Source organism: Equus asinus, chromosome 16 (genome assembly GCF_041296235.1).
Source record: "Equus asinus isolate D_3611 breed Donkey chromosome 16, EquAss-T2T_v2, whole genome shotgun sequence".
NCBI classification, from domain to species: Eukaryota; Metazoa; Chordata; class Mammalia; order Perissodactyla; family Equidae; genus Equus; species Equus asinus.
In genome coordinates, this window is record NC_091805.1 from 24,449,975 (window position 1) to 24,476,043 (window position 26,069).

Consider the following 26,069-nt stretch of genomic DNA (forward strand, 5'->3'; position numbering starts at 1 on the left):
ATGGTTTTAAACAGGTTTTTCTATCACATGCTTTACATGTAAGAATATCTACTATTAGAGAATCCAATAATATAAACTATCATATTAAGAGACCTAAGGAGAAAAATCAACTGATCATCTCCAAACTCACTAAAAAAGACAAGTAAACAAAACTCACAATCCAGTTTTTGATAAAAACTCTTAAAGCACTACAAATGGGGACTTCATATCAGGAAATCGCTCTCCCAAGCCCAAAGCCAGCACAGTGATTAAAGGAGCGTGAGCAGCGTCACATTTCTCCACTGAAGCCAGAAGATGAAGGCGCCTCCTACCACTACCCCTTGTAACACAGTACTAGAAAAACTAGCCAATATAATGCAGTTATAACTACATGACATAATTCTATTATTTTAGTATAAGGATATTAAAATTAGGCAAGAGAAAAATTAGAAGTACAAATTTGGGAAGGAAGTGATAAACTCTTTGTAGATAATATCTTTGTATACCTAGACTACTCATGAAAATCACTGCAAAACTGCTATAGAAAAGAGAACTGATTAGAGTGGCAAGGTCAAAACTGACAAATTAATAGCTTTCATGTGTATCATCAACCAGTTAGACAATGAAAGAAAACACTCCAATTACAATACATTGAAAAAAATAAAATATCTAGGAATCAACTTAAGAAACATGCAAGACCCTCGTGAAGAAAACTTTAAAACATCCCTTGAAGAACACATACGACCTAAGGAGAAGGAAAGGCATGCTAGGTTTTTGGACAGGAAGTTTTATCATGAAGAAGCCGATCTTCCCTAACTCAATTTGCAAGTAAATCTAACCAAAATCTCAGTGAAAAAAATAATAACAAAGTTTTTCTGGTATTTGTTTTTTTAACTAATCCAAGCAATCCTAACCCTAAAATGGAAAAGACTAGTGAAGAAAACGCTGAAAAAGAGGAGCCATGAAGGAGGACTGATGCTGCCTACAGGCTATTGAAACAGTGTGGTATGGCATCTGATTAAGCCGGGAGAGAGAAAGAAAACAAAGTCCAGAAATATTCCCAAAAACATACAGAAATTTACTATATAATAAACGTAGTATCCTAAAAAAATTCTTTTTTGCCATATAGGCATAAACTTTCAAAGGACACAGGAGAAACTAATAAGAACGGTTACCTGTTTTTGACAGGGAAAGGGGGTTGCAGTGGGAACTGAGAGTTTGGGGGTCAAGAGTGAGGAAGATTTACTGTGTTCTTTTTACATTTTTGGTTTTGAGTCAAGTATTTCCTATTGAAAAAAATTAAACATTAAAAAAAGGTTGCAGTGTCAATTAGTTGCAATCTTACATTTAAAAACGTCCTTAAGTATACCTTTTTTCCAGCTTGGAAGGCTAAAGTGAACACGGAAATCACCTACTTAAAGATATTTCTGAATACTGTAAACTTTTTAACTTAGCCTACACGTTTTTCAAATTTGATATGTAATTTATAGAGCATGAAAAAATAAGTAATGACCTGTCTTTTAATGATACTTTAAAAAGAGACTATGCAGTAGTATAGATTACGTCCTAAAATAGCATCCACTTCCTTGATTAGTCCTTTGGAATATTTGCCACTACTACTGCCAATTCAGATAACAGCAAAACAGAGCCAGGCTGCCCAGAAGATGATGGTACTGCCGTACACAATAGCAGTAGCTACCATTTACTGAATATATACAACACATTACATGTTGTGTGATAAATACTTGACACACATTCCCATGTAACTCTCAATATCTCTATGAAGTACTATTATTCTCACTTTACTGATGAGGAATGTGAAGCTTAGATAAGTCATAAATTCACTGATATTAGAAAATAGGCTATACTGAGCCCAATTTATTTTAGGTGGTATGGAGGGAAAAGACAAGACATTCCCAATATTCAAGGAACATATCAATATAAACTCATAAAGACCATTTACACCCAACTTAATTTTTGTGCAAAATGTGCTTCTTGAAAACAAGGGCCTGAGATATAAAGGCTCGGTAATTTCGATATGTTGGTCTCCCCTTTAAGATGGAAGAAATGCCTAAGGCAACCATCATTCACAATGGTATTACTGGCAAATGTTATTCTCAGGTCAAGACTCCTCACCAGGACAGTGACTGATACTCTTCCCAAAATCCCAAACTCCCAGGTCTTTGGTCAGTCTGCACTTGGTATTTCCTGTAGAATGGATTCATTACCTTGCCAATCATGGTAGACAAATCTCCATCACTCAGAAGAGGATTCTGAGAATCTCCAACTCGAGACGGATCTTTTGTTGCTTTATCATTGCTGAAGGTTCTCCATTCAGATCCCACATCAATAACCCGGTCACCTAAGGATATAAGCACAAATCTAAATTGCCTTGTCAAGATAGGATTTACTTAACACTGTCTAATGCTCAACTCAGCCCTTTCATTCCCAGGAAATCTCAACATGGACATCTAGGCTCCAGCTTAAGCATCATGTCTCACAGAGATTGGATTGGTGGTTACCAGAGGGGAAGCAGGGAGGGAGGAGGACAAAGGGATGATCAGGCACATGCATGTGGGGATGGATTGTAATTAGTCCTTCAGTGGTGAACATGATGTAATCTACACAGAAATCAAAATATAATGATGTACACCCAAAATGTATATAATGTTACAAGTTAAAAAAAAAGGGAAACACAGTGAATTATCAAAGGTTAACCAATTGGCTAATGCCAGCAGTGGGATTTGAACTACAGACTTATTTTCTGTTATATGGAAGTCTGGAAATTTTTCCAGCATTTTGTATGGTTTTGCTCATTCTAGTACCATCTTTCAAGATGTCAATTAAAAATCTTCCCATTAAAAAAAAAGTATCACATCTCAGATTTGTCCTAAAGCGTTCCTTTAACTACTGTGCCAGTCCAATAATAACCCTCTTTATACCTTACGCTATGATTAGTCACAGTCTAACTCTTGGAAGAAAAAACAATTAGTCAAAATAAAGACAAATAGCACAATAAAGCTATTCACATGTGATGCAATGATAAAGTAATATAATGATTCATAACCAGGATTTGCACAAAATGTGCAACAGGCATGGAAAAAAATAGAAAACACAGTTCACAATGGTATTAATGCACATAGTGTAATATAAAAAAATTACCAAGTTTTCAAGGGAAATGCTTTACAAACAACTAAGTCTAAGTTTATGTTTTACTGTTTGATGAAAAAATATTTTTGGCCAAATAATTTATATAGAATAAACTAAGCCTAGAATCAGTGAGAAGAAAGCCAGGTAGGAAACTTTTCCTTTTAGGTTACGAAGCAGTGGCTAAATATGCCAAGAAACCAGACAGGAACAGACCTGGCTGACTGCTGCTTTGGGGGAATGCTCAATGGCCAGTCATATCTCCACAGGAGCCAAGAGTTAACACTGAGCACTTGCATGTGTTCGTCACTGTGCCCTTTGTAAATGTTCTCTCTCGATTATCACAGCCTTATAAAGGTAGGTACCACTTTTACTGCCACTTTAGCAATAAGATTCATTTGCCTAAGATCACACAGCTAGAACTGAAATGCGCACTGGATTCCAGCCTGTTCTATACTGTATTTGTAAAACATGAGCTTTCCACCAAAATGTGCTAAAATTGAAAGCAAGAACCAGACCGTTTTCATCTCTACCTATACACAACCAACAGAAAGGAGAAAGGAATGGCAGAAATCACTTAGCTCAGCAATTACAAGTTCTGGTACTGACAAATCAATTAATATAACGGTCAAGACTGTGGAGTCTGCCATTTGCCACTCAGCCTTGGACAATGTACCTCATTTCTGTGCCTTCACTTCCTCAGCTTTAAATTTCCCCAATAACTTCATATTTTAAAGACTGTAAAAATTAAATAAGCTAACAGATACAGCACACATAAACTGCTTAAAAAGTGAGTGCTGAGTATTAGCTATTTATTGCTATGAAAATAAAAATAAGATGACAGATATTCTGACTTTTCCCCCCTTTTGGTGGGGTAATTAGGAGAGGCACCAGCTGTAAAACATAAATCTTCATATTAGACTTTAAAAGTATCAGTCTGCTGCAGGTAACTGATCAGTAAAAGACAGCAAAGGAGGCAGGGAGACAACAGAAGGAAGGCACTCCATGTAGACTATGTTAAATCTTCTAAATTGTTTTATATCTAGTACGTTAATTAAAATGCTCATAAACACTAGAGTATAGTGATCATAATCTAATCTTAGCGTTATATTTAAGAAAGCAGGTAAATGCACAACGGGATGATTCATTCCTGATGATTTTGGAAAAATTCATTTTTCTCCAAACACTCGAATCACTTGGGAATAAACAGATTTCACTGGACTATCATGTCACAAGAGAACTGAGAGGAGAGGTAGGGCCCCTACTGGCCACACCTGTGTGCCACGAGAAGGGCCAAGGAAGGAAAATCAGAGAGGTCAGATATGTAAGGCAACCTCAGTAGATGAGAGATTGAGCAGGTGGTCCAAAATGAGGAGAAAAAGAACGTGAAACGGATGGGACTGTCATGGATTTCTCTGCTTCCTCCTCCTAACTAACATCACTAAACTTGGGAAGCAATTCTAATTACATAAATTAAGATTTTAAAAACTTACCTGAAAGTAACATTAAATCTGTAATTGTGCACTGAAGCCTTACTACAACACTAAATAAGACCCATCTCAAAGAGACCACTATATAGAGACGATTTTTCTTCCTTTTCATAAAAGAATAATACTTGTTTACAAAAAAAATAGATATATGAGCAAAACAAAATTACTTGTATTTCCAACACCCAGAGACAGCCACAGACAGTAAATACTTTGGAATATATTCTGCTGTTTTCATTCATGTGTATACATGCATTTGTTCCTAAAATTAAAATTAGATCATATCGTGCCTGTTCCATGACAAACTGACACTAAATTTGTATCATAAACACCAAAACAAGATTTTTAGACAAAGTTTAGCCCCTTTAATAATATCCACCAATTAAAGTGATACCACGATGCCTCCAAACACTTATGTTTTCAAAGGGAGAAAAGGGAATCTAACTTTCCCAGTCAGTGAAATAAACACACACACAACAAAAAACCACTGTAGCCTTCAAATTTGGAGTTATTTGCTAAATTCTAAGTTCACAAAAAATGTCAAATGTCATGATTAACTTGTAATATTTTAATTAACACCATGAATGTATTAAGAGGACACTGCAAATGAAAAGGCAGGTAGGTAGAATATATCTATTAGTAATCTAAAGATAAAGTACTAGTTAGCCAAGATGCTTCACTTCATAGCATTTTCCTTTTGGCCTCAAAGTAACTTACCATGAGTTTCTTTTACTGCTTGCTTTGTACTGCCTCAAAAAAGACAAGATGCATTATGGGGAAAAACAAAGCAAAACAAAACGAAGCTGGCCTAGGATAGTATAAATAGAAAACCCCAAACTGGGTAGTGAGGTAATTTTTCCACATACGTGGGAGTGATCTACATGACTCATTCAATAATCTGTGGTTTGTGCTAAAAGCCATTCCTCTTTTCATATTTTACTGCTCAAAACACAGCATTTATAATAAATAAAATTTCCAAAATAACTCAAATAGCACATCATGAAACTATAACTAGACCATCAGATTAAGGGCATGAGTAACAAGAAATAGGGTGGACCATTCAGGAAGAAAGTCAGAATACATAAAGGATTTTCATTCGAAGAAAACCTAAACGAGGCAGCATTTTCAAAGTTGCTCTGGAAGGAAACTGCAATACAGAATCCTTTTAGGGGTTAAGAGCACAGGCAGCCATGTTTTGGTATAACCAACCTCTGACAAGGAAGAAGCCTGCCAATCAGCGCAGCACACACCACTTCACGTATCCTTTAATGTTCTAGAAACAGAGAAACATGCCAACTTTTACTAGTTTCTTTCTTAACCACACACTGATTTGTCTAAAATTAACACCAGACACAAAGTCTATATATGAATATTTATAAAACCAAAATAGTAGCACTACTGTAATATACATCATAGCCCTACTCCTCCGTCCACCTATAGAGTATGCTCTCTAACACTCTGATCAAGTTTCTCACCCAAAAGTAAACATACTCAGTACATATGTATATTCACATATTACACACGTACAGTTCTCAATCCATGTGAGTGGTATCTAAAGAATGTTAACTAAGACATTTAACCATATTCTAAAGAGAATGAGTTTCATCTCTTTATTTTTCAGGAAAAAATTGAGAACAGCCAAAATCATTTACACCAGTTTAAAATGGTTCCACTACTTTGGCACCTATGATTTGGCAATTCCACTCAAGTATTTACCTACAAAAGTCTCATACAAGAATGTTTATAGCAGCATTATGCATATCAGCTAAAAACTAGAAACAACCCAAATGTCTAGCAACAGGAAAATGTACACAATGGAATATCCCTCAGCAAATAAACTACTGATACATGCAGTAACATAAATGCATTTCAAAAGCACTATTTTGAGTCAAAAAAGCTCAGTCACAAAAAAGAACATACTACATGATTCTATTTATAGGAAGTTCAAAAACAGGCAAAATAATCTATGAGAACAGAAATCAGTACAGTGGTTGCTGTTGGGTGGAGGTGGAGGGCAGAGATGACTGACTAGAAACAGACACAAGGGGACTTCTGAGGTGAAGCAAACGGCCTAACCTTCTTGGTCAGTGTGCTGGTTACACCAGTATATGCAACGTCAAGATTCAAACTGCACCATCTGGGATCTGTGCATTTTACTGCATGCAATTATACCGCAATCAATTAAAAATTAGAATTCACTCCCACCAAAACACCACTGATTTTGAATTAAACTGCGTCAAACCTATACATTATTTTGGGAATGACAGAACAACTTTCCTCAATCTTCTTGGACAAGGAATATACTCTTTCTCAAGGTCTTCTTTCAGATTATATGTATTTCACATTAAAGACTAGACCTAATTTTTTTCTGTTAAAAATCTCATTTTCTAACTAGTAATTGCTGTAATATTTTACATGCTTATATTCAGCCACTTTTAATAGACTATTAATTTTTAAAGTTTGCTCTGAATATTCTAGATATAGAATCCCATCAGTGGCAGAACTTGTTCCCTTTCCAATGCTTAACTCCCATTTCTATTTTATACCTAAAGCACTTGTCAGAACTTTCAAAACAATGCCTTCCATTTAAAACAGAAATGTCTCTAATATTTCAACATTATTTCATAAAAGTAACAGGTGAACTGAAATAGTCTTAAAACATAATTCTACTCTAATTCAGAGTATCTTATATTAGAAACAAGTGTTGAGTTAATTATCATCTTAGCAGACCATAGTGTTTCTTACACACCGTCTTCTTACATTATGAAAGCTAACCAGAGTCGTCTGTGGCTTATTCTTCTTCTAGTACCTTTGTGTTAGGATAAATTAAGTTATTCTGGGGTAATGAATAATTTCAAAAGTTCAGTGTCTTAAAACAAAGATTTCTTTCTTATTCATACTATACTTTCTTATTCATACTCTAAAAAGAGACAAGATGGCTTTTATGCAGTCCTTATTCAAGATGATGGAATTCCTACCACTTGACACATGCCAGTCACCATGCTAGGGAAAAGGGAATGTGGTGAATTATGCACTGACTTAATGGTTTCTAACAGTAACATTTCCACTCACCTCCCACTGGCCAAAGCCAGCCAAGGGTAATGCTTAACTTCAAAAGGGGTGGGGAAGTACAACTGTACCATGTAGCCCAAAGAAGAACCAGAAATACCAGTGAAGAGTCAGCAGGGCTGTTCCACAAGACAATTAGCAAACAGATTTCAGTACCATAGTTTTGGGGATTTATGTATAAGTCCATTAAAAAAAGACTGTTCTATGGCTTCCTTTTTATGCCACATGACAAACTGAGGAAATCACAAATATTAGCTATTTTCTATAACTTTCTACTAGCAAACTATGTCAGGGGTAGAATTTTCTGTTAAGTCCATAGACTTAATCAGGATCACTATTCCTCTTCCTTGTAGTTTATATTCATAAGCCCCATGGTGATTTTTATGCTTATTCATCCTGTAATACAGAATTGTCAATGCAAGTCCAGTGATGGCAGTGACGCTGGAAAACCTTCCAATTCACCACCACCAGTGCTCTCAGTCTCTCCAGATACTCACAGTCCCTGGCAGATAATAGATGACCCAAACAAAATAAACTCCCCATACGATTCCAGAAATGTATCAGGAAGGAAACAGGTAGGTTTGTAATCAAAGCAAAAATTATAGTGATTTAAAGAAGACACAACTTTCTCATGTTAACAGTCCACAGTTAATAGTTCTGGTCTAGTGTGACCCAGACTCCTCCTATCTTTGTGATAAGCCATCTTTATCATGGCTTGCATTTCGCAGCATAAGATGGCTGTTGGTAGGTCCCTCCGTCATGTCTGCATTCTAACCAGTGGAAGGAGAAAAAGGGAGGGCACATCCCTTAGGGCAGGATCTAGAGTTGCCAACATTTCTTCTACTGACAACCTACCAGTTAGAACTTAATCACACAGCCATATCAAGCTACAAGGGAAGCTGGGTAATACAGTTACTAGGGCAGCCACATGCCCAGTTCCAACTTGGGGATTCTATGGGGCTGGCCCCATGGCTGAGTGGTTACGTTTGAGTGCTCCACTTGGGCGGCCCAGGGTTTCGCTGGTTTGTATCCTGGGTGCGGAGATGGCACTGCTGATCAAGCCACGCTGAGGTGGCATCCCCCATGCCACAAGTAGAAGGACCTACAACTAGAATATACAACTATGTACTGGTGGGCTTTGGGGAGTGAAGGAAAAAAAAGAAGATTGGCGACAGATGTTGGCTCAGGTGCCAATCTTTAAAAAACAAAAACAAACAGGGATTCTATTAGTGAAGAAAGGGGGAATAGACATTGGGGAAAAAAGCAGCAGCCTCTGCCACAGGAATAATGGGGCAGGGAGAGAGGAGATGAGAAAGAACATCCAGCAGAATCAAGGTACTGTGCCTTATAGTCTAAAGGAAATAGTACACAAAGACAAATTAAACATACATTAAACCTTATCATGCAAACTATAAACTGTAAATTCAACCAAAGGTATTTCATGGTACATTATTAAAACCAGAATGGCTTAAGGTAGCAATCCTAACAGTGCAGGGAAACACTGCAACATACCAAAAGCACCAGGAAGCCAATACTGGAGAGCGTGACTTTCTAGCCTGACCTAGACTTACAATGTTTTTGTTTTCTCTCTCTTATTGTAAATTAAGAAAGGAACTTTAAAAAAGGGTATATGAGCAGGAATTGCCCCAGATTTCAATTCTTTATGGCATCTTACCGAAAAAATGATCTTATTTAAGCATTCTGGCATACAACCTGCAGTAGAGAATTCAGAAGTAGGAGGGTCTTAGAAAAATACTGCCCAAATTACTTGTTTTTCTCAGGCTAGATTTGTCTAACACCATTTAGTTTAAAACTACAAAATTTTTCAAAATGGGCTAAGTCTAATAAAAGTTCAATAATCTGAATGTATTACTACTCAAGATGGACAAACCCCAAGCATCAAATTTTTGTAATTAAAGAAAACTTAAGGTGCTTTGAAAAATGTTTAAGCCAACACATTAGATTCATAAAAGCTACTGCTCGAGATGAAATGCATCATTAGCTTCCACAACTTCCTCAGTCATTTAACCCTTTCCCCCATTTCTTCTCATGATATTTCAAAGAATCCTGATTTTTAGCCTATGGTTACTATACATTCTTATCAGAAATATGTGTTAAAGACAATTTTGAAGAGAACTTTAATCAAGAGATACTTTATGAAGACATACTATTAATAATATAGCCTGTCTCTAAATCACAGTTTATGTTCCCAAAACGTAAACTGGGTACAAACTCAAAATGAATTATCCCCTAGAAACAAACCACATCATGATTAATTTCCAAGACCAGCCCATAAAAGCCTACTTTACCCAGGATGCTTAGACTCCCCACGCCCTCAAACATGTACAAGTTGACAGTGTAATTACCATTTGGAAAATAGTCTGTAAAGGAAAATGCATTATAAGTTCCATCCCTGAATACCTGAATACATCTTGTTTTTCCTCAAAAACAGGCAAGTCTGCAACAGCAGAATCTAAGCCAATGAGCTTCGGCTCTGATGGAAGATGCATCCTAACCTTGGTCACAGTAAACTTAGTCATTCAGGAACTAATACTTTCAGGCCTCTATCCTATGGTATATGTTTCTTTTCCCTCTACTTGGAATGACTTTCCCTCCATAAACCCTGACTCATTCTTAATGACCACGTTTCAATGTAAATTCAACAGTAATTTCCCCAGGAAGTCACCACTTCCTACCTTTGTGTTCTCCCCAAACTTGAAAGAACTGTAATAGAGCTTTTACCATGTTATGCTGTATTAATTTACCCTCTTCCCTTCCACACACTAGCCAGAGTTGCTCCAGAGCTTGCTTATAGGGTTTCATCTTTCTATCACTCTCCCTGACCAGGACAGTCTTAAAAGAAACATGTAGTAGAAAGACCAAAGGCGTTTAACTCGTACAGATCTGGATTTAAGTGGCTCTGTCACTTACTAGATGTGGAATCTTGAGCTAATTACCTAAGCACTCCAAGCCTCAGTTTCCCTTTCAGTAAAATGGAAAAACTACTGCAAACAGTGGTTGTGTTAAATGAGTAAAATTAGTAATATTCCGATGCTTAAGAGAAAGTAGCATCTAAATTAAAAATTCTACATTAGGCAAGAAGGCTGTCTCTGAAGGCTTACAAGAGATGCCAAAGCAAGAATGTGAAAGGGAATACAAATAGTCCTTAATTTAAATATATAGATGGGCACATTAAACTAAACCTGAATTTTTTTCCTTTAGGAAATATTGCTAACGTAAATTTAAAGATGGTAGCACAGGAATCTTTAAAATACTGCAATTGGAGCATTAAATATGCCAAACCCATTTAAACATTTTGCAATTGACTTGCTATGAAGAATGGCGTCTCAGAATCATCCTCTTTTACGACAAGGTTAAGGAAAAAGGAGTAACTTGTATCCCCAAAATATATTAACACTAAAATGTCATACTAAAGCCATACTATATACATTATCTCATTTACTTCTTAACAATTCCTAACAATTCTGAGATGTATGGTATCTGCCCTTTGTTTTGTGGGGTGGGGGAGGAAGACTTATTTTACACATGAAGAAATTACGTAACTTTACTATAGTTACATAGCCTATTACTAGTAGCCAAGCCAAGTATAACTAGGGCCACTGACTCCTAATTATACTAGGAGCTAGGATATGTACCCTATAGGAATTTGCAGTCTAGGTCTGGAGACAGAGAAAGTATGAAAACTCTACAAGTAGAGAAGATCTTAAAGAATGTGGTAAATTATAAAGATAACAGTATAGGTATGTGTTTCTTAATGTATTATCAACGTATGACCTGAGCTAGAATTTCTGGACGTGAGGCCTGGAATCTTTTTAAACATATTTCCCAGCTGATTCTTAATGCACATTCATACATTCATGTGTCAGATTTAATACCAGATTCCATTCATGTTCAAATATCAGATACCAATAAATAATATCCAGAATGAGTTTAAGAGGGAGAGGTCAAATTGACTCATTTTCCCTTTCAAATCCACCTAAACTATCTTCTGGTATTTTCCTTATATTGCTTTAAAGAACAATGAAAGAATTCAGTTTTAAATGGTACACGAAAAGTGGCTTTAACTAGAAATGATACCACTAGTTCTAACGAACACCTCATTATGAAATCCTAGTTTATAAAAGTCTTGATAACCAATTTCATGTTTTAACAGCTATTACAGCAGTTTACTAACCTAACACTCTGCTGACTATAAGTCACTGTATAAACAATGAACAAAGTCAAATTTATGAACAAATTGACAATCTAAATATGATTATACTGCCACCTAGTGCTCACCCTTTAAAGTGACACACAATCACACAGGATTTGGGGGAAAAACCCCACAAAACAAGCTATTAGAGCCAATAGTTTCATGGTAGAAATGACAAAGCTTTGCTTTAAAAATTGGCCCTATTTTAGAGATCACTACCAATATCTTAAGGATCACTGATGAGACAGCCAACCACAAATCATAACATTTCATATGTTTAAAACACAAATCCTGTAATTCAAAGAGGAAAGTCAATTAGATAACTATTACATGTTAAACAGTATTAAAAGATAGCACAAAAAATTGGAAACAACCTGAGTTACAAGAGAGACTAAATACTACACAACCATGTGGATACTGGGAAAAAAATTAGACGTTAAACATGTGACAAATTGTCTTTTCCAAAGATGGCTGCAATATCTCCCATCCACATGTTCTTCTGCAACATGACCCTATCACTCACATCAGGTGAAGCCTATTTCTCCAACTCCTCCAAACTAGGCAGGTCTCATGACTGCTAATAGAATACAGAAGCAATCCTGTTCCAGGCATAGCCTTTCACGACCCAAATCCAGCTTCTACTCTCTCTCAAAACACTTGCTCTTGAGAGGTTTCTCTTGAAAATCAACCATTATGTATGAAATAGGATTACTCTGAAACAACTATGGAGAAGACCTAGAGGATGAGAGACCCATGTAGGAAGGCCAAGGAGCATAGAGGCACCAGAAATGCAGGTGACGAAGCCATCACAGCAGTGGATCCTCCAGGACCTGCCAGTACCATGGAAAGAAACAATACCCCAGATGAGTCCTTCCCAAATTACTGACCCATAAAATCAAGAGCAAAATAAAATGGCTGCTATAAGCAACTAAGTTTTGAGGGAGTTTGTCACATAATTGAAACAGAAATTGGTTCCTGAAGGTATAATGTTGCTTTAAGAAAATCCTAAAACACGTGGCACTGGTTTTGAGACTGACTGGTGGGCCTCAAGGGGCCTATGAATGAAGGTTTAAAGGACAGTGAGAAAAGTGTTACTAGAGACTAAAGAAAAGACAGTTTATATAAGACAAATATATTTTTTGTATTATGAATTATTTCATTAAAAAAGGTGATAATAATGGACTCTCTTAGTGCCGACTCAGTTGAGGGGGTAGCACATGGCTCTGAAGATGACAATTGAGTGGTATCTAGTCTTAAGTTTGAGATTAAGGGGAGTTAGTGACAAGAGGCCGCCCTAAGTTTCAAGCACAAATTAAACGTTAATTAAGTACAGAGTTGTCCAAAAATAATTCTAGCAGAGTTTGTTTTTAAGTTGTCTGGTGATTAAACCAAAGGTTATTCAAAATGCTTATTCAATAAATATGGTATAATCTAAAAAGTTTCAGAGAATGTGAAATTCTATGGCAAGCACAATCAAACCACATATACCAAGATTACTGGGAAACACATGATGATGATGTCCAGATTTAAATCTTTATGAACAGCAATATCTCGAATACGAGAAAAGGGACAAATTGTATGCCCTTAGTGGATTGCAGAATATTTGACCAGTTTAAGTTCTTCCTCTCTCCACAGCATAAGAGATAAAAGCTAAATTAAGCTGGCAACAAAGAGCACATGCCTTTAAACCAACAAGATGATGCAAACCCAATAAAATATATAATACAATCTAAATTTATTATTGATAGATGACAGTGATATATGTTTGTGTATATATGTACATATGTATATGTATTTTTAAAATTTAGACTCATGGAGTGTCATGTTTAATTAAGCTATTTTCAACATAATTTGATTGATGATATCTGCAGCAAAACAGAAGTCTGTCAGCAGAGTCTTACCTGCCTGCACTTGTTTGGTCACGGAATAATTCTTCGTTTGCAAGACATCATATAACACATTTAACCACAAATATCTGTGAATGAGGCTACTGTATATTATAAGACAAGTATTTGTTATATTTTTGTCAGGAAAACCAGTATCACAAAGAGATATTTCTATATATAGAAAGGAAGTTTAATCAGATTATATTTTCAAATTTCCAGGCCTTAAAATTCAGCCTGGTAGCTTTAGTTAGAATAAAATATACTTCTGATGCTGGTGTTCAAGACTAGTAATTAACTAAAGGAAAACTAAAAGAAAATATACTTTCTTTGGTTTGATACAGCAGAAAAATACAAGTAAAAATTAGGGATTCCAAACACCAAAAAAGCATATAAGGCCTGTGAATTCTATCCTCCTCCTCCAGTTGGTTAATCTTACCCAAGTGTCTTGCTGGTCAAAGTGGAAGTGAAGCTGATGGAAAGGCTGGAAATATAAGGCAACATTTTTGCACTCCTTCTTTTTAAATGCCTACAGAGGTTAGGACCTCCAAGAAGACGAATTTACCTTCAATATTCCATCTCTGTCTCACTGTCACACATTATTGGTTTGATCTTAATACTACGGAAGAATTAGAATGCTCTCATTTAACTGAGGGGCCAGCAAACATTTTCCGTAAAGGGTCATACAGTAAACATTTTAGGTTTTGTGAGTCAAGAGGTCAAACTGATGATATTACATAGGTATTTATACCAAAAGAAAAAAATCAACGAATAATTTTTATTGATGGAATGAAAAATATAACAATAATTAAGTATAATTTTTTGTAATACATATCTACTACTGAGAAGAATGATATTCTATTTTGGGGGGAAAAATTTCACTTAATTGAAATTCAAAGTTAGTGTTCCTTATCATCAAAATCAATTACAAATGTTCATCTGTCAATGCCATGTTAACAAGACTTCATGCATTTCATTTTTTAAAATGTCTTTTTCACATAAGTAAGTACTGCCAAATAGTGATATTAATCTGCAAGCCTATGATTTAATTGAGCATATTCACTGCTTGGAAAGCATTTATGGAATTTTATTACATTCTCCTGATATTTGCCTTTTAACATGTCATTACATTGTAGATTAATCATTTCCAATTGAAGGTTAGGTGGAAGCTCCTTAACTACAGTTAAGCAAATCTTGAAATATGAAAATTTCATTTGCATTTGCATCCTGATCTGGAAAACACAGTTTGGGTTTGGAAAAATATACCTGCTGCAGATCTGTGCGGGGATGAAGATCTTAGTTCTTGTTTTAATTCTGACAGCAATGAAAGTACATAAAATATATAAAGCAATTTGATATTACTTGTGATTCAAATAAGGTTAGTTGTCAAATTGACTTTACTACCGTTTAACTAAGTTAAACACAGGCACTGCTTTGCCTTGCGATTCTAGGTTGAATTCAATTAAGACATATTAGCAAGTCTGCAGCAAAAGCTAATTTCTAAAGCTATTCCAAGTTCAGCAACAGCGGGTGAAAGCGGCACTGATTCATAGAACTGACTGATGACAGTTAAGTCCAGGAGAGTGAGTGAAATTCACTATTGACACTACTGAATCAATAACAAATGACAGATTCAAACTTTTTCCACAACGTATCTACTGGTAAATAACACGACGAATAACTATAGGCTTTAAAAATCTTAAAATTTTTCACAATCTTTGTAAATTTGTCTCACTAAGTCTTCCACTCCACACATATTTTTACCACCATCAGTTACAAAACATCTTAGCTGATTCCACTTCAGGTCGTACTGAATCAGTAATTCTGCACCTCTTTGAAAATATTTTCTCCTGTAGTTGTTCCATGCAGATGATTCAGTCACTTCCAACTGCACACTGCACTGACTTCTTGAATAAACAGCTCAGCACTATCAGTAACATTTGCCGAGTCATCAAGAGTCCAGGAAAAATACTTGAAATAATTTGCCTTGATTGTTAATTGACTATTGCTGTTGCTCCCAATGTCCTCCACTCTTCAAGCAACTCTTCTTGCTGAGACGCTAACAGTCTTAAATAAGTGTATTTTCTCTGAACACATTTCTTTAGCTGCTATAATCAAACACGAATTAATTAACTCATCATGGTAAATCGCTTTCCTTGCTTGGCCTACCAAAAATGAGCCACTCAGAAACTTACTTTAGCTGCAGCCTTATTTCCATTCTTTTATATTTGCAAAGAAATTCTGCTGTGATGAGATACTCCACTTTACATTTTCCAAATGTTCTGACCATTGTTTTCCTGAGTTGGGAGTACTGTGATGAGTGCCTAGTCTCGTTATGTCAATGTTTACGGTATTCTTTTAGCATAGCTATAGTATCACTGCATAATAAACACAACGCTTTGCCATCTAATTCAATAACAAAATAACCCACACTCTGCTGTGCCTTTTAAGCATGACATTCAAAATTCACATTTTTTCTTGTTTTTGACATGATGGGTACGCAATGGTAACAAAATAAATAAAATGTTACACTGTGGAGATATGCTGGGCACTCCAAATGCTGTGTGGGGTTATAACTGCATCACTGGGACTCCTAGTGCACTGAGCAGCAGTACAAAGCAATGAGAGCACCACATATGGTTTCTGTTGCGGCTACTAAATTCTGCTGTTGCAATGTGAAAGCAACCACGGGCAACATGTAAATAAATGACTGTGGTTGTGTTCCAATAAAACTTTATTTATGGACATGGAAATCTGAATTTGATACTATTTTCACATCTCAAAATATTCTTTTTTTTCAGCCATTTAAAAATGTAAAAGCCATTTTCAGCATTCAAGCCATATAAAAATAGGTGGTGTTAGTAATTTCCCAATCTCAGACTGAACTCATTTTATTACGAAAGGTAGGATAGAAATTTGGCTCCCATGCAGACCCTGGAGCTGGACTGCTAGACTTCCTAAACTTCAGTTTTCTCATCTCTAAAATGATATGCTAGTACTCACCTCATAGGTATCTCTGAGGATAAACTGCACGAATATGTAAATCATTTAGAACAATCCCTAGCATACAATAAGTGTACTAGCTGTTAATATTTTTACGAGTAGAATACAGTTGCAAATGGATTTCAATTCCTATTAGCAACTCTGTATGATTTAAAACTCCCACTGGAGGTCTGAGGCAAGCACCCTACTTGGAGGAATATTACAGATGTCCTCCAAGTAAGATACTCCCACAGTACACCACCACCAATGTTTGTTATACTTCCCACAACCCCACCAGCATTTTCATTCCTAAGTATTTCAAACTGCTAAGCATTACTCCTTTTCTCAGATACTGGCTGCAACCTCGCTATATGAATAAGTTTTGAACAGACCATCTCTAAAGTTCTGCTGCATATCTAGATTAGCGAGCAAGTAGGAATAAAAGTGAAATTTTAAGTAGCAGTATTTTTGGCAATAACAATTTTATATTAGAAATTAATAAATAAATCATTCTACATGAGCAAATGAAAATTACAATAAATCTTTTTGCTGACTAAAAGGACTTAGTTGAGACTCAGTACAAATACATCTTTACTACTCTGAAATAAATCATGTCTGCCTAGCTTTATATACTCTGAAATAAATCATGTTTAAATATATGAAAGCCACAAAAGTTGGATTACATTTATTAATTATTCCACACGCATAAACGTCATCCCCTTGTCCCAATGCCCCATCAAATATTTAAGACTAAGGACTCAAGAGATTAAGGACTGAGGGCCTTTTCTCTTGGATGAGCTGTCTCATTTAATGCTCCCTCCTACCCCACATTATGAAATATACACATTTGGATAGATAATAAAATATAGTATCTCTGGATGATATTACTTTCACTTGTTTCTTTTTAATTATTTTTTTTTTGTTTTACAACAAATGTAAATTACCTGTAAGGAAAAAATTCAAAATGTATTCACTAAAAGACAGTTTGGAAAATAAACAAAAGCAAAGTATCCCAAATAGTGATTTCAGTTAAAATCATAATAAGTGCTCACCTACAACCAGGCCACACTCAGGACAGATCATATCACCAGCTCTGTAGTCCTCCACTAAAATGGCATCTGGATGGTTTGGACATGTGACTCTTGGAAGAGCATCCAAACTAAATGAAAAAAAAATATATATGTATTCTTATATCCTCCCAACCAACATGTAACGAAGTAGACTTTATGGGGAAAAAAGAAATATTTGAACACTTTTCCAATACTATAAGTTTATAACACATTTAAGCTAAATTTTCAAAGTAAACATCCCAATTAGGTTACTTTAAAATTCTAGCTAGTAATTAACAGGTATATTCTATTGGAATTGTTTTTTATAAGAATACTTACTGGTGTGCAGACATGGAGGGCTTTAAAAACTTAAATGGAAAACAACTTTTCTCTCTTAACATGTAGGCTACTAAGATTTTTAAAAATTTTCATTAGCATAGAAATGACTAGCTACCATAATAACCTGTGACATTTATATATAACCATCAAGGTTGTGCACCTTGCCACTTATTTCTCTGGTCAGAGAATAAATTTCAAGCCTGTGTCTTTCTACTTGCTAGTTACCTTAGTAACAGATTTAGAGTAGTGCACTGAAAGGAACAGGTATGTAAATGAGGGCTGCAGATGTGGCTCTGCTGAACCTAAGATGTGACAATTTCATTTGCTCCACAATTGAGCTTGTTAGCATTCAAGAAACAGCTTCAAAAGCTACTTTTACTCTACTTGTGATAGTAATAATTTGCTCAATTATTTTATTTTGAAAATAAAGCAGTGTGGGGAAGACATGTTAGCATTAAATGAATTGATAGAATCAGTTTTTAAAAGCAACAAAGATATTTAACATAGATTGAGTAATTATTTCTGGGGGTATGACTTCAAAATCACAAATGTTTGGTATCATTGAAAATAAGCCCTCTTTAAAAGTTCACTTGAAGTAACACAGTAAAAGGTTATTTTATGGCCATCTCAAATATACATCTAAAAGACTTCACCAACCATTCTTATAGCATGTAAATAGGTATTTGTGGTTTTGGACAAAGTTTCTCACGATAGCAAATATGATTCAGAATATTAACTCAACATAAAAGGTGATTCCCACCAAAAAACGGATAAAATAATCCATATTCCCCAAATTTATATATTCAAGTTAACCAGAACATGTCTTCGATCTGTTAATTGGAAAAATGGGGGCTGGGGCCTACTTTATACTCACGTTTATTCCATAAATTCCTATTGGGCAGCCACGTGGCACACAGCATACAAAGAAAAGGACTGATATATTTTGCACTCTTAAAAAAGTAGATAAAGTATCTTGTAGAGTGCGTGTGTATATACACAAACGATACGGAAACATCTCAAAGATATGCTAGGTGAAAAGAATAAGGTAGAGATTTTATACAAAACTGGAAAAAGTATGAAGTAGAGTTATATGCAATAACATGGATGAATCTCAAATGCTGATCAAAAGACACAGAGGAATATACATGCCATTTACAGAAACTTTAAAGCAGGCAGACAAATCTATGGTGCCAGAGTCACGATCTTTGGGAAGGGGTAATGATTGAGGGCACAAAGCAGGCTTCAGGGTGCCAGCGGTATTTGATTCCTTGACCTGGGTGGGTGTTCTGCGTACGTGCTCACTTTGTAATTGAGCTGTGCACGTAAAACGGATGTGTTCACTTCATAAGAAAGGTAAAAAGCAAGGTAGCAAACAGTGTTTACATTAGACTACTTCTCCGGCAGACAAGAGGTTAGAAGGATATGCATATGCTTGTTCAAGCACAGAATCACTAGGAAAACACCGAGAAACTGGTTACAATGTCTGTTTCGGGGGAGAATCAGATGGTTGGGAGCTAGGGAAGGAGGGAGAATGCTTTGTATTTTTCTTGTTTTTCTACTATTTGGATGTGTACTCTATCCAAAATAAAATGAAGTCATGCTAAAGTAGTCAATTTTTAATCAAATTACTCACAAGAGTAATATTAAAGAGGCATCACAAGAGTGGGTGGTGAGGGAAGTAGGGGAGAGAAACCATCAGGAAGGAACGGAGTAAACAACCACCACAGACAAAACAACTTAGACTACTTAAGGAGCCAGCTATTCCCGACCTCATTTTAGAGCTATCACGTATTGGGGTGCCTACTACGTGTGTAGAGCCATACATATATTACTAACCTTCACAGCCACCCTGCAACAGAGGCATTCTCCCTATCTTAAAGATTATACTCAGAGAATGATTTGTCTGAGGTCACAGAACTACTAAGAGATGGAGCTTAGGTATGCACTCAGGACATCTGTGCTCTTCTCTGTAAAAACATCAGGCATTTTCATAGTCTAGTAATTGTACACCTTCCTCAGGGAAAAAACTGCTAAAGGTAGAAATACTAACATTTACATTTGTTCTCACTGGTAGAAAAACTCGAGATGGACAACATATATTTAAGAGCTGGATATGTTTAGAAAAAATTTATTTCAAACATTTTTTTTTAACAAATGAGGAAAATAAAGGCATACAAAGCAAAGTACTTTTCGGGTAGAGAATCTACAAAGTGAATTTACTATATTTTACTACTGCAACATTTCCTACAAACACAATTTCCTATTCTATTACATGCAAAAGCTGTGCCCAAATATGACCACATTTACCTTTCAGATCTAGGGTCGTGAGAGAATATGTCATATTTATGTGTCTTTGGGAAGGTGACGTTTTCCATTTACCTACAAGGAAGCCTTACTTGACAGAGCCACACCCAGATAGAATGATTGAGCAGTCAATCATGGAATTAGAATCAGTGAACAACAGTGTCACCGGCTTTGAGAGTTATTTTCAAACAGTCCATTAGCTAAAGCTGCCTCTCTCCCTACCCCCACCTTTTAAAAAAATACAGTTAACATAAGCAGTAAGTCTTGGCAGTAACCAGAAAGGGCCCGGACTTCTCTAGCTATTTTGTGATAATGGCTTTCTGTGGGAACTCAAATCCACAGAGGATAACAAGTTGAGAAAAATTATCCCAGACTTGCCTTCTAGGAGCTATAGAACTTGATACTTTTAATACATTATGAGTTAACTACAGGCCAATTGTGTGATAACAGGAAATACATATCTGAGACTCTACACTCTAACACCAACTTTGGAAAAGTCAACACTGGCGTGACTCAGTTTACACTTATGCAAAAATACTAACATCTACCTCATAGTGGTAACGAGAAAGATAATTAGGCTCTGCAAGCATTTTTCAGGTCACAGGATTAAAGGCTGTCTCTAAGGACATTCTGCATGCACTTCCTGTAGGTATGTATACATCACATTTTAAGAAGATATTAAAGAGTGACTTCCCAGCACTTACGTAATTTTCTGCCGGCAAGACTTCCTTCAGGAATACGCAGAAGACAACATTTGTAAAGAACTCTATTAGAAAGGAACTGATCAACTGTTCGGAAATGCCCCGCTTCCACTTCAGAGGGCCTCTGGGATGCCAGTTTCCATCAGGCTCAACAATGCTGCCGTCCCTAACTCCCTGTCAGATTGACAGGGGCCTGGAACTAACCCTCTCCTGCTCTTTAGACTCACAGACCCTCAGGATGACTGAGCCGTAGATGGAAAAACAAGCGCAGAAAGAAGTAACAAGAAAAAAAGACAGTTGAAATATCTTCAAAAGACGCGAGGCCGGGGCTGGGGACACAGAGACCCACAGGATGCTGCCTGCATAAGAAGACGCCCTAGGACGCCGGGGCGGGGACGCCGAAGGCACGGTAGCCCCTGCGACAGCCCTGACAACCCGGCAATCTGGGAGGGCCTTTGTCCGTGCCGGCCAGCGAGCCCTGCCGCCTCTCCGCGCACCTCCGGGGCGCCCAGCCCGACGCAGCAGCCCCGGCGGCCGCCGAGCGAGTCCGGGCACTCCCGCCCGCCCCCAGCTCGCCGGGCTCGGCCGGCCGTACTAACCGGCTGGTAGACGCCATCTTCACAGCCACTGCGGTCCCAGCAAAAACCAGCAACGAACGCTGCCGCAAACAGGAAGAGCTTGTGGCGACAAAACGCGCCCAGCTGGGCTTTTATAGGCGAACAGGGCACGTAGCCGTAATAGGGCGGGGCTACGGGTCGGGAGAAAGGCCAAGAAAGATGAGATCCTGTATGCCACGTGCTTTGCGTTTCCTTATTTTTGTATTCCGTGTCTGTAATTTGTTCTGTTGCTGGGAGAATCAACAAAACTACCCAGGAAACCTTTCAAGGGAGCCTTGAAAACGGGCCACACCAGAGATACCACCCACTTGACTGAATTAAAACATAAAAACAACCCGAGCTTCGTGGTAGGCGCAAAGCCCACATCCGCAAGGGCTAACTACCCCCTCCTCCGGGAGTCAGTTCCTCCAGTTTGAGGCAGTTCTTACTTGCCCAGAGGGGTGATTCTCCTAAGGAATTTGGGCTAAAAAGAGAAATTCACTTAGGTCAGCTAGAACTGGTATCAATTCAGCCTCTGTCATCAGCTAGCAAGCTGTGTCTTCTGAAGCACGTCCCTTCGCCCTTCGGGGCAAAGGGTAATAGTATCTGCCTTGCATACCCTTTTAGAATTGGCAGGAGATGAAACAAAACCATATGAGAGCACTGTGCACCCGTGAGGCAGGGAGATGTGGGGCCCTACCCTGATTGTTTTTTTCCATGGCCTTTGCAAATTTGTCTGATAGTTGGAGAACTCAGCAGAACGTTTGGATACCGCAAAAGGTCCCTAGATTTATCCATTGGCCAAACGAACGTCAGAATAGTAATAATGATAATAACAATAATAACAATAACACTACCACCACTTTGCTGAAAACAGACCCCACTCTTGACCCTGTGGGGATCGGAGGAAAGAGGGTGCTTCTGGTTTCTGTGAGGCTGAGGACTTAGACTCAGTGGCTGCTTGGTTCATTTGGGCATGGGACTTAAATGTCACTGAGCACTCTGTTTTCTTGAAAAGTGGGGAAGACTCGCTTCCATAGAAAGAATAAGGGGTGTAAGAGGCAGGAATTTTGGAACTGACATCTAGATGGGGATGGGAGAAACTTTTTTTTCGGTCTTCCAATCTGTTGTATTATAATTTAAAATTTTAACTGTGCTCGTGTATGTGTGTGTGGGTAGGCCTCTTAATATTTGGAAAAGTTTTAGAAATCCCAGTTCATTTCAGCTGTGCCAAGTGCAACCACGAAAGGGCTTGGGGATGCTCCACCCCAATTCAGTAGGAAATTTTCCTACTAGAGCATCTTGGCTTGGGAGAGGAAAACGGAGAGAACGAAGAGGGCAACTGGGCACCTCTTGAGGTCAAGAATTGGGACCTACCACCTAATGGATTCCCGGTAGGCATTCAGTAATGTTTGTTGAGGGAAGAAACCATCAGAGAAATTGAAACCCCAGAGAAAGGTAGCCGGGCAACTGGTTAAATTACTCCTGCCCCACCTGGAGAGTCTCTTATCTGTCGCAACCTAGTTAGATTTCTTTTATATTAAAATAGAAGCAGCTTAGGTAGGTCATTCCTTTTCTTTCGTTAATGCAGCATTGGTAATTTATAAAGCGTTTTTATCAACATTATCCCATTTAATGTTTATAGTTGATTCTGAGATTAAAACACACACACACACATTCATCAATGGGTGATTAATTATCCTGCGCCTGCTTCTTGGTGGTTTGGTTTTACCAGGTGGCAGGGTAAGGCCCTGCTGAAGATGGCAGGGAGCTAGAGAAGGAAAAGGGAGGGACCCGCGTGGAGCTGCAAGAAGCAGGTGAGTTCTTGAAAGTAGGCCTGAGGTTCTTAGGCACTAGGCCATCTGTCAGGCACCTCACATTCATTATCCTATCTGCTTCTTGGCTATCTTGTCAGGCAAGTAGTATTAGTCTCCTTCTAAAGGCTTAGAGAGGTTGCAAGGTAAATTGCCCAGGGTCACAAAATAAGCTACTGGTGGAGGCAGAATTCAAAGCCAGGAATGCCTCACTTTAAGAATTTCTCACTTTTATGTTTGCCTACTATGTGCTGTTATTGCAAGGCTGTATTTTTAGACCCAAATCACTGTGTCCTGGGAAATATAGGTTATATTTGTAGAAGCATTCACTATCATTTTGATTCTTTAATAAAGGCATAAAGCTTTATTTAAATTCAGATAGAAGTAGTAATAAAAATTAATAATCATGATGTTAATAATAGCACCAAACACTCATATATAGTGCTTACTATGTGCCAGGTACTATTTTAAGGCTTTGCATATATTCACTTATTTAATCTTTCTGACAACTCTGTGAGTTGGATACCATTCTCGTCCCCATTTTATGGATGGAGAAATTGGGGCACCGAATGGTTAAGTAACTGGCCTGAAGTCATACAGGTAGTAAATGGCAGAGCTGGGATTTCGACCCCGGCAATTTGGCTCCAGAGTCCATACCGTACGCCTCTTAATAGAAACTCAGTATACAGAAATTCACTTTCCAGACTCTAAGATCAAGGAATGGGTTCAACAAGAATGTACCTGCAGCAGTCATGCGAGCTTGAGGTTGTGCTCGGAAGTGTTCTGGCCAGCTGGCCGCATAAGGACACTTGTGTCTGTCAAAGCATGTGCTACCTAACCTGAAATGTGCCTGGCTCATGTCCCATCACCAAATGGACTTGCATATGTGAACCTGAATTTAACTTTTCCATTTGTTTGTTTGTGGATTTATTTGAAATCTTTGATTCCTACGTATTGGCAGCTTGTCCTCCATTTGAGAATAAATCCAGCTTTTCACTGAGAAAAGCCAGCAGCTTCTTCAAGTGCTAGGAAGTAGAATAAAAGCTTAAAACATTAATAATCTATAAATAGAAAATATTAACTGTCAGATCTCATACATTCAGGGAGGAAGATTGCTAGCAGTTAATTCACTTTTTAATTCAATGTTCAGTGAGCACTTTTCTCTTAAACTTCTAAATTACTCTGATAAAAACAAAACAAAATATCTCTAATGGGCTCGCGTGAATAGCTTGTGACTTTTGAAATTAATATTTTTTTCCAAAAAGATATCATTGGCATTAAGTATGTGACTTCAAAAGTTATGCTGCAGTATTTCTTGTTGTTTTATTATGTCTTGAAGTTAATATTTTTCCCAAAATAACTTTCTCATTTTATAATTAAAAACATGGAGAAATTGAATGATATATGAGACTATAATTTCCTAAAAATGTTTTCCAGTACATTTATTTTAGTGTAGATAAAGTTTGCCTCTAAAGTCCTATTGATGGTTTTCAAGTGCCCTCATGAACTATTAGGGAAAAATGAGAACATGAAACATGTTCATACTCATGTGACCTGTTGCTTGATGCTTTCTTAAAGACTGAATTTTAATATTAGATGTTTATTGTTTCCATGAAAATCACATCCTAAAAACCTTCTTATGTAACATAAGTACCTATTTGCAAATACTCTCATACTATTTAAATATTATAACTCTGAAATTATTAATTATAAAGTATACCATGTGATGAGAATATAAAATTGCTTCTCTCCTTGCTGTCATGCATTGCTCACCGTGTTATAAATTGATACAGTCCTTTTAGAAAGCAATTTAAAAATACTCCAAGAATGACTTAAATGTTAAAGCCTCTTGGGTCAGTAATCCCACTGCTGAGAACCAGAGTAAGGAGATAATCTAAAATGTGGAATCCTATGTTCATGAAGATGTCCATTGTAGTGTTGTTTATAATAATATAACATTGAAAGCAAGATAAATGCTAAAAACAGGAAAATTGTAACTGGTTATAATGTTATCAAACAGGAAGCAACCTTTACTGTTGAAATAGCAGAATGATATACAGAAGGTCCCTAAAGTCTTGGTGCAATTTAGGTGGTAAAACCAATGCACGTACCAAGGACCTTTTCTAAGCAACACTTTACCAGGGCCCATTCTGTTACTGCAGGGGCTTGAAGGGAGCTGCAGTGCACTCACTTAGGGCGGAAGCACCCTCATTTTCCTTTGGACCTTTGGTGACTGGCTAAGCTTTTGTACACAGAATACATCCAATAAATGTTGGCTTGTGTGAGTTATTGGTTGATTGAATGAAAGAATGTATTTTAAAATATCATTATTCTGACCATTCTTCACAATAATCAGACCAAATTAGTGAGGCTTACCAAGAGGGTTTTCCGATTATAGCTAGCTTTCCTTTTTTTCTTAGTGCTTTCTTTCTTCTACAAAATTGTCCGTTAATACCTGCTCATTCTCACTAGTTTCTGACCTTTCCTACCTAGGATTTTGTTCTCT

General features: G+C 37.1%; 1 protein-coding gene across 1 annotated transcript in view; it reads right to left on the reverse strand.

The window, feature by feature from the left end:
* The window catches only part of GTF2B (general transcription factor IIB), a 28,708-nt gene extending 6,802 nt beyond the window's left edge, over nucleotides 1–21,906 (reverse strand). The window contains exons 1-3 of the mRNA XM_014841894.3: nucleotides 21,753–21,906; nucleotides 17,813–17,919; nucleotides 2,208–2,341 (exon numbers count right to left, since the gene is read on the reverse strand). Coding sequence (XP_014697380.1) covers nucleotides 2,208–2,341; nucleotides 17,813–17,919; nucleotides 21,753–21,769 — 258 coding nt within the window. The 5' untranslated portion in view covers nucleotides 21,770–21,906. The remainder of the gene's footprint in view (nucleotides 1–2,207; nucleotides 2,342–17,812; nucleotides 17,920–21,752) is intronic.
* Nucleotides 21,907–26,069: the final 4,163 nt, after the last annotated feature.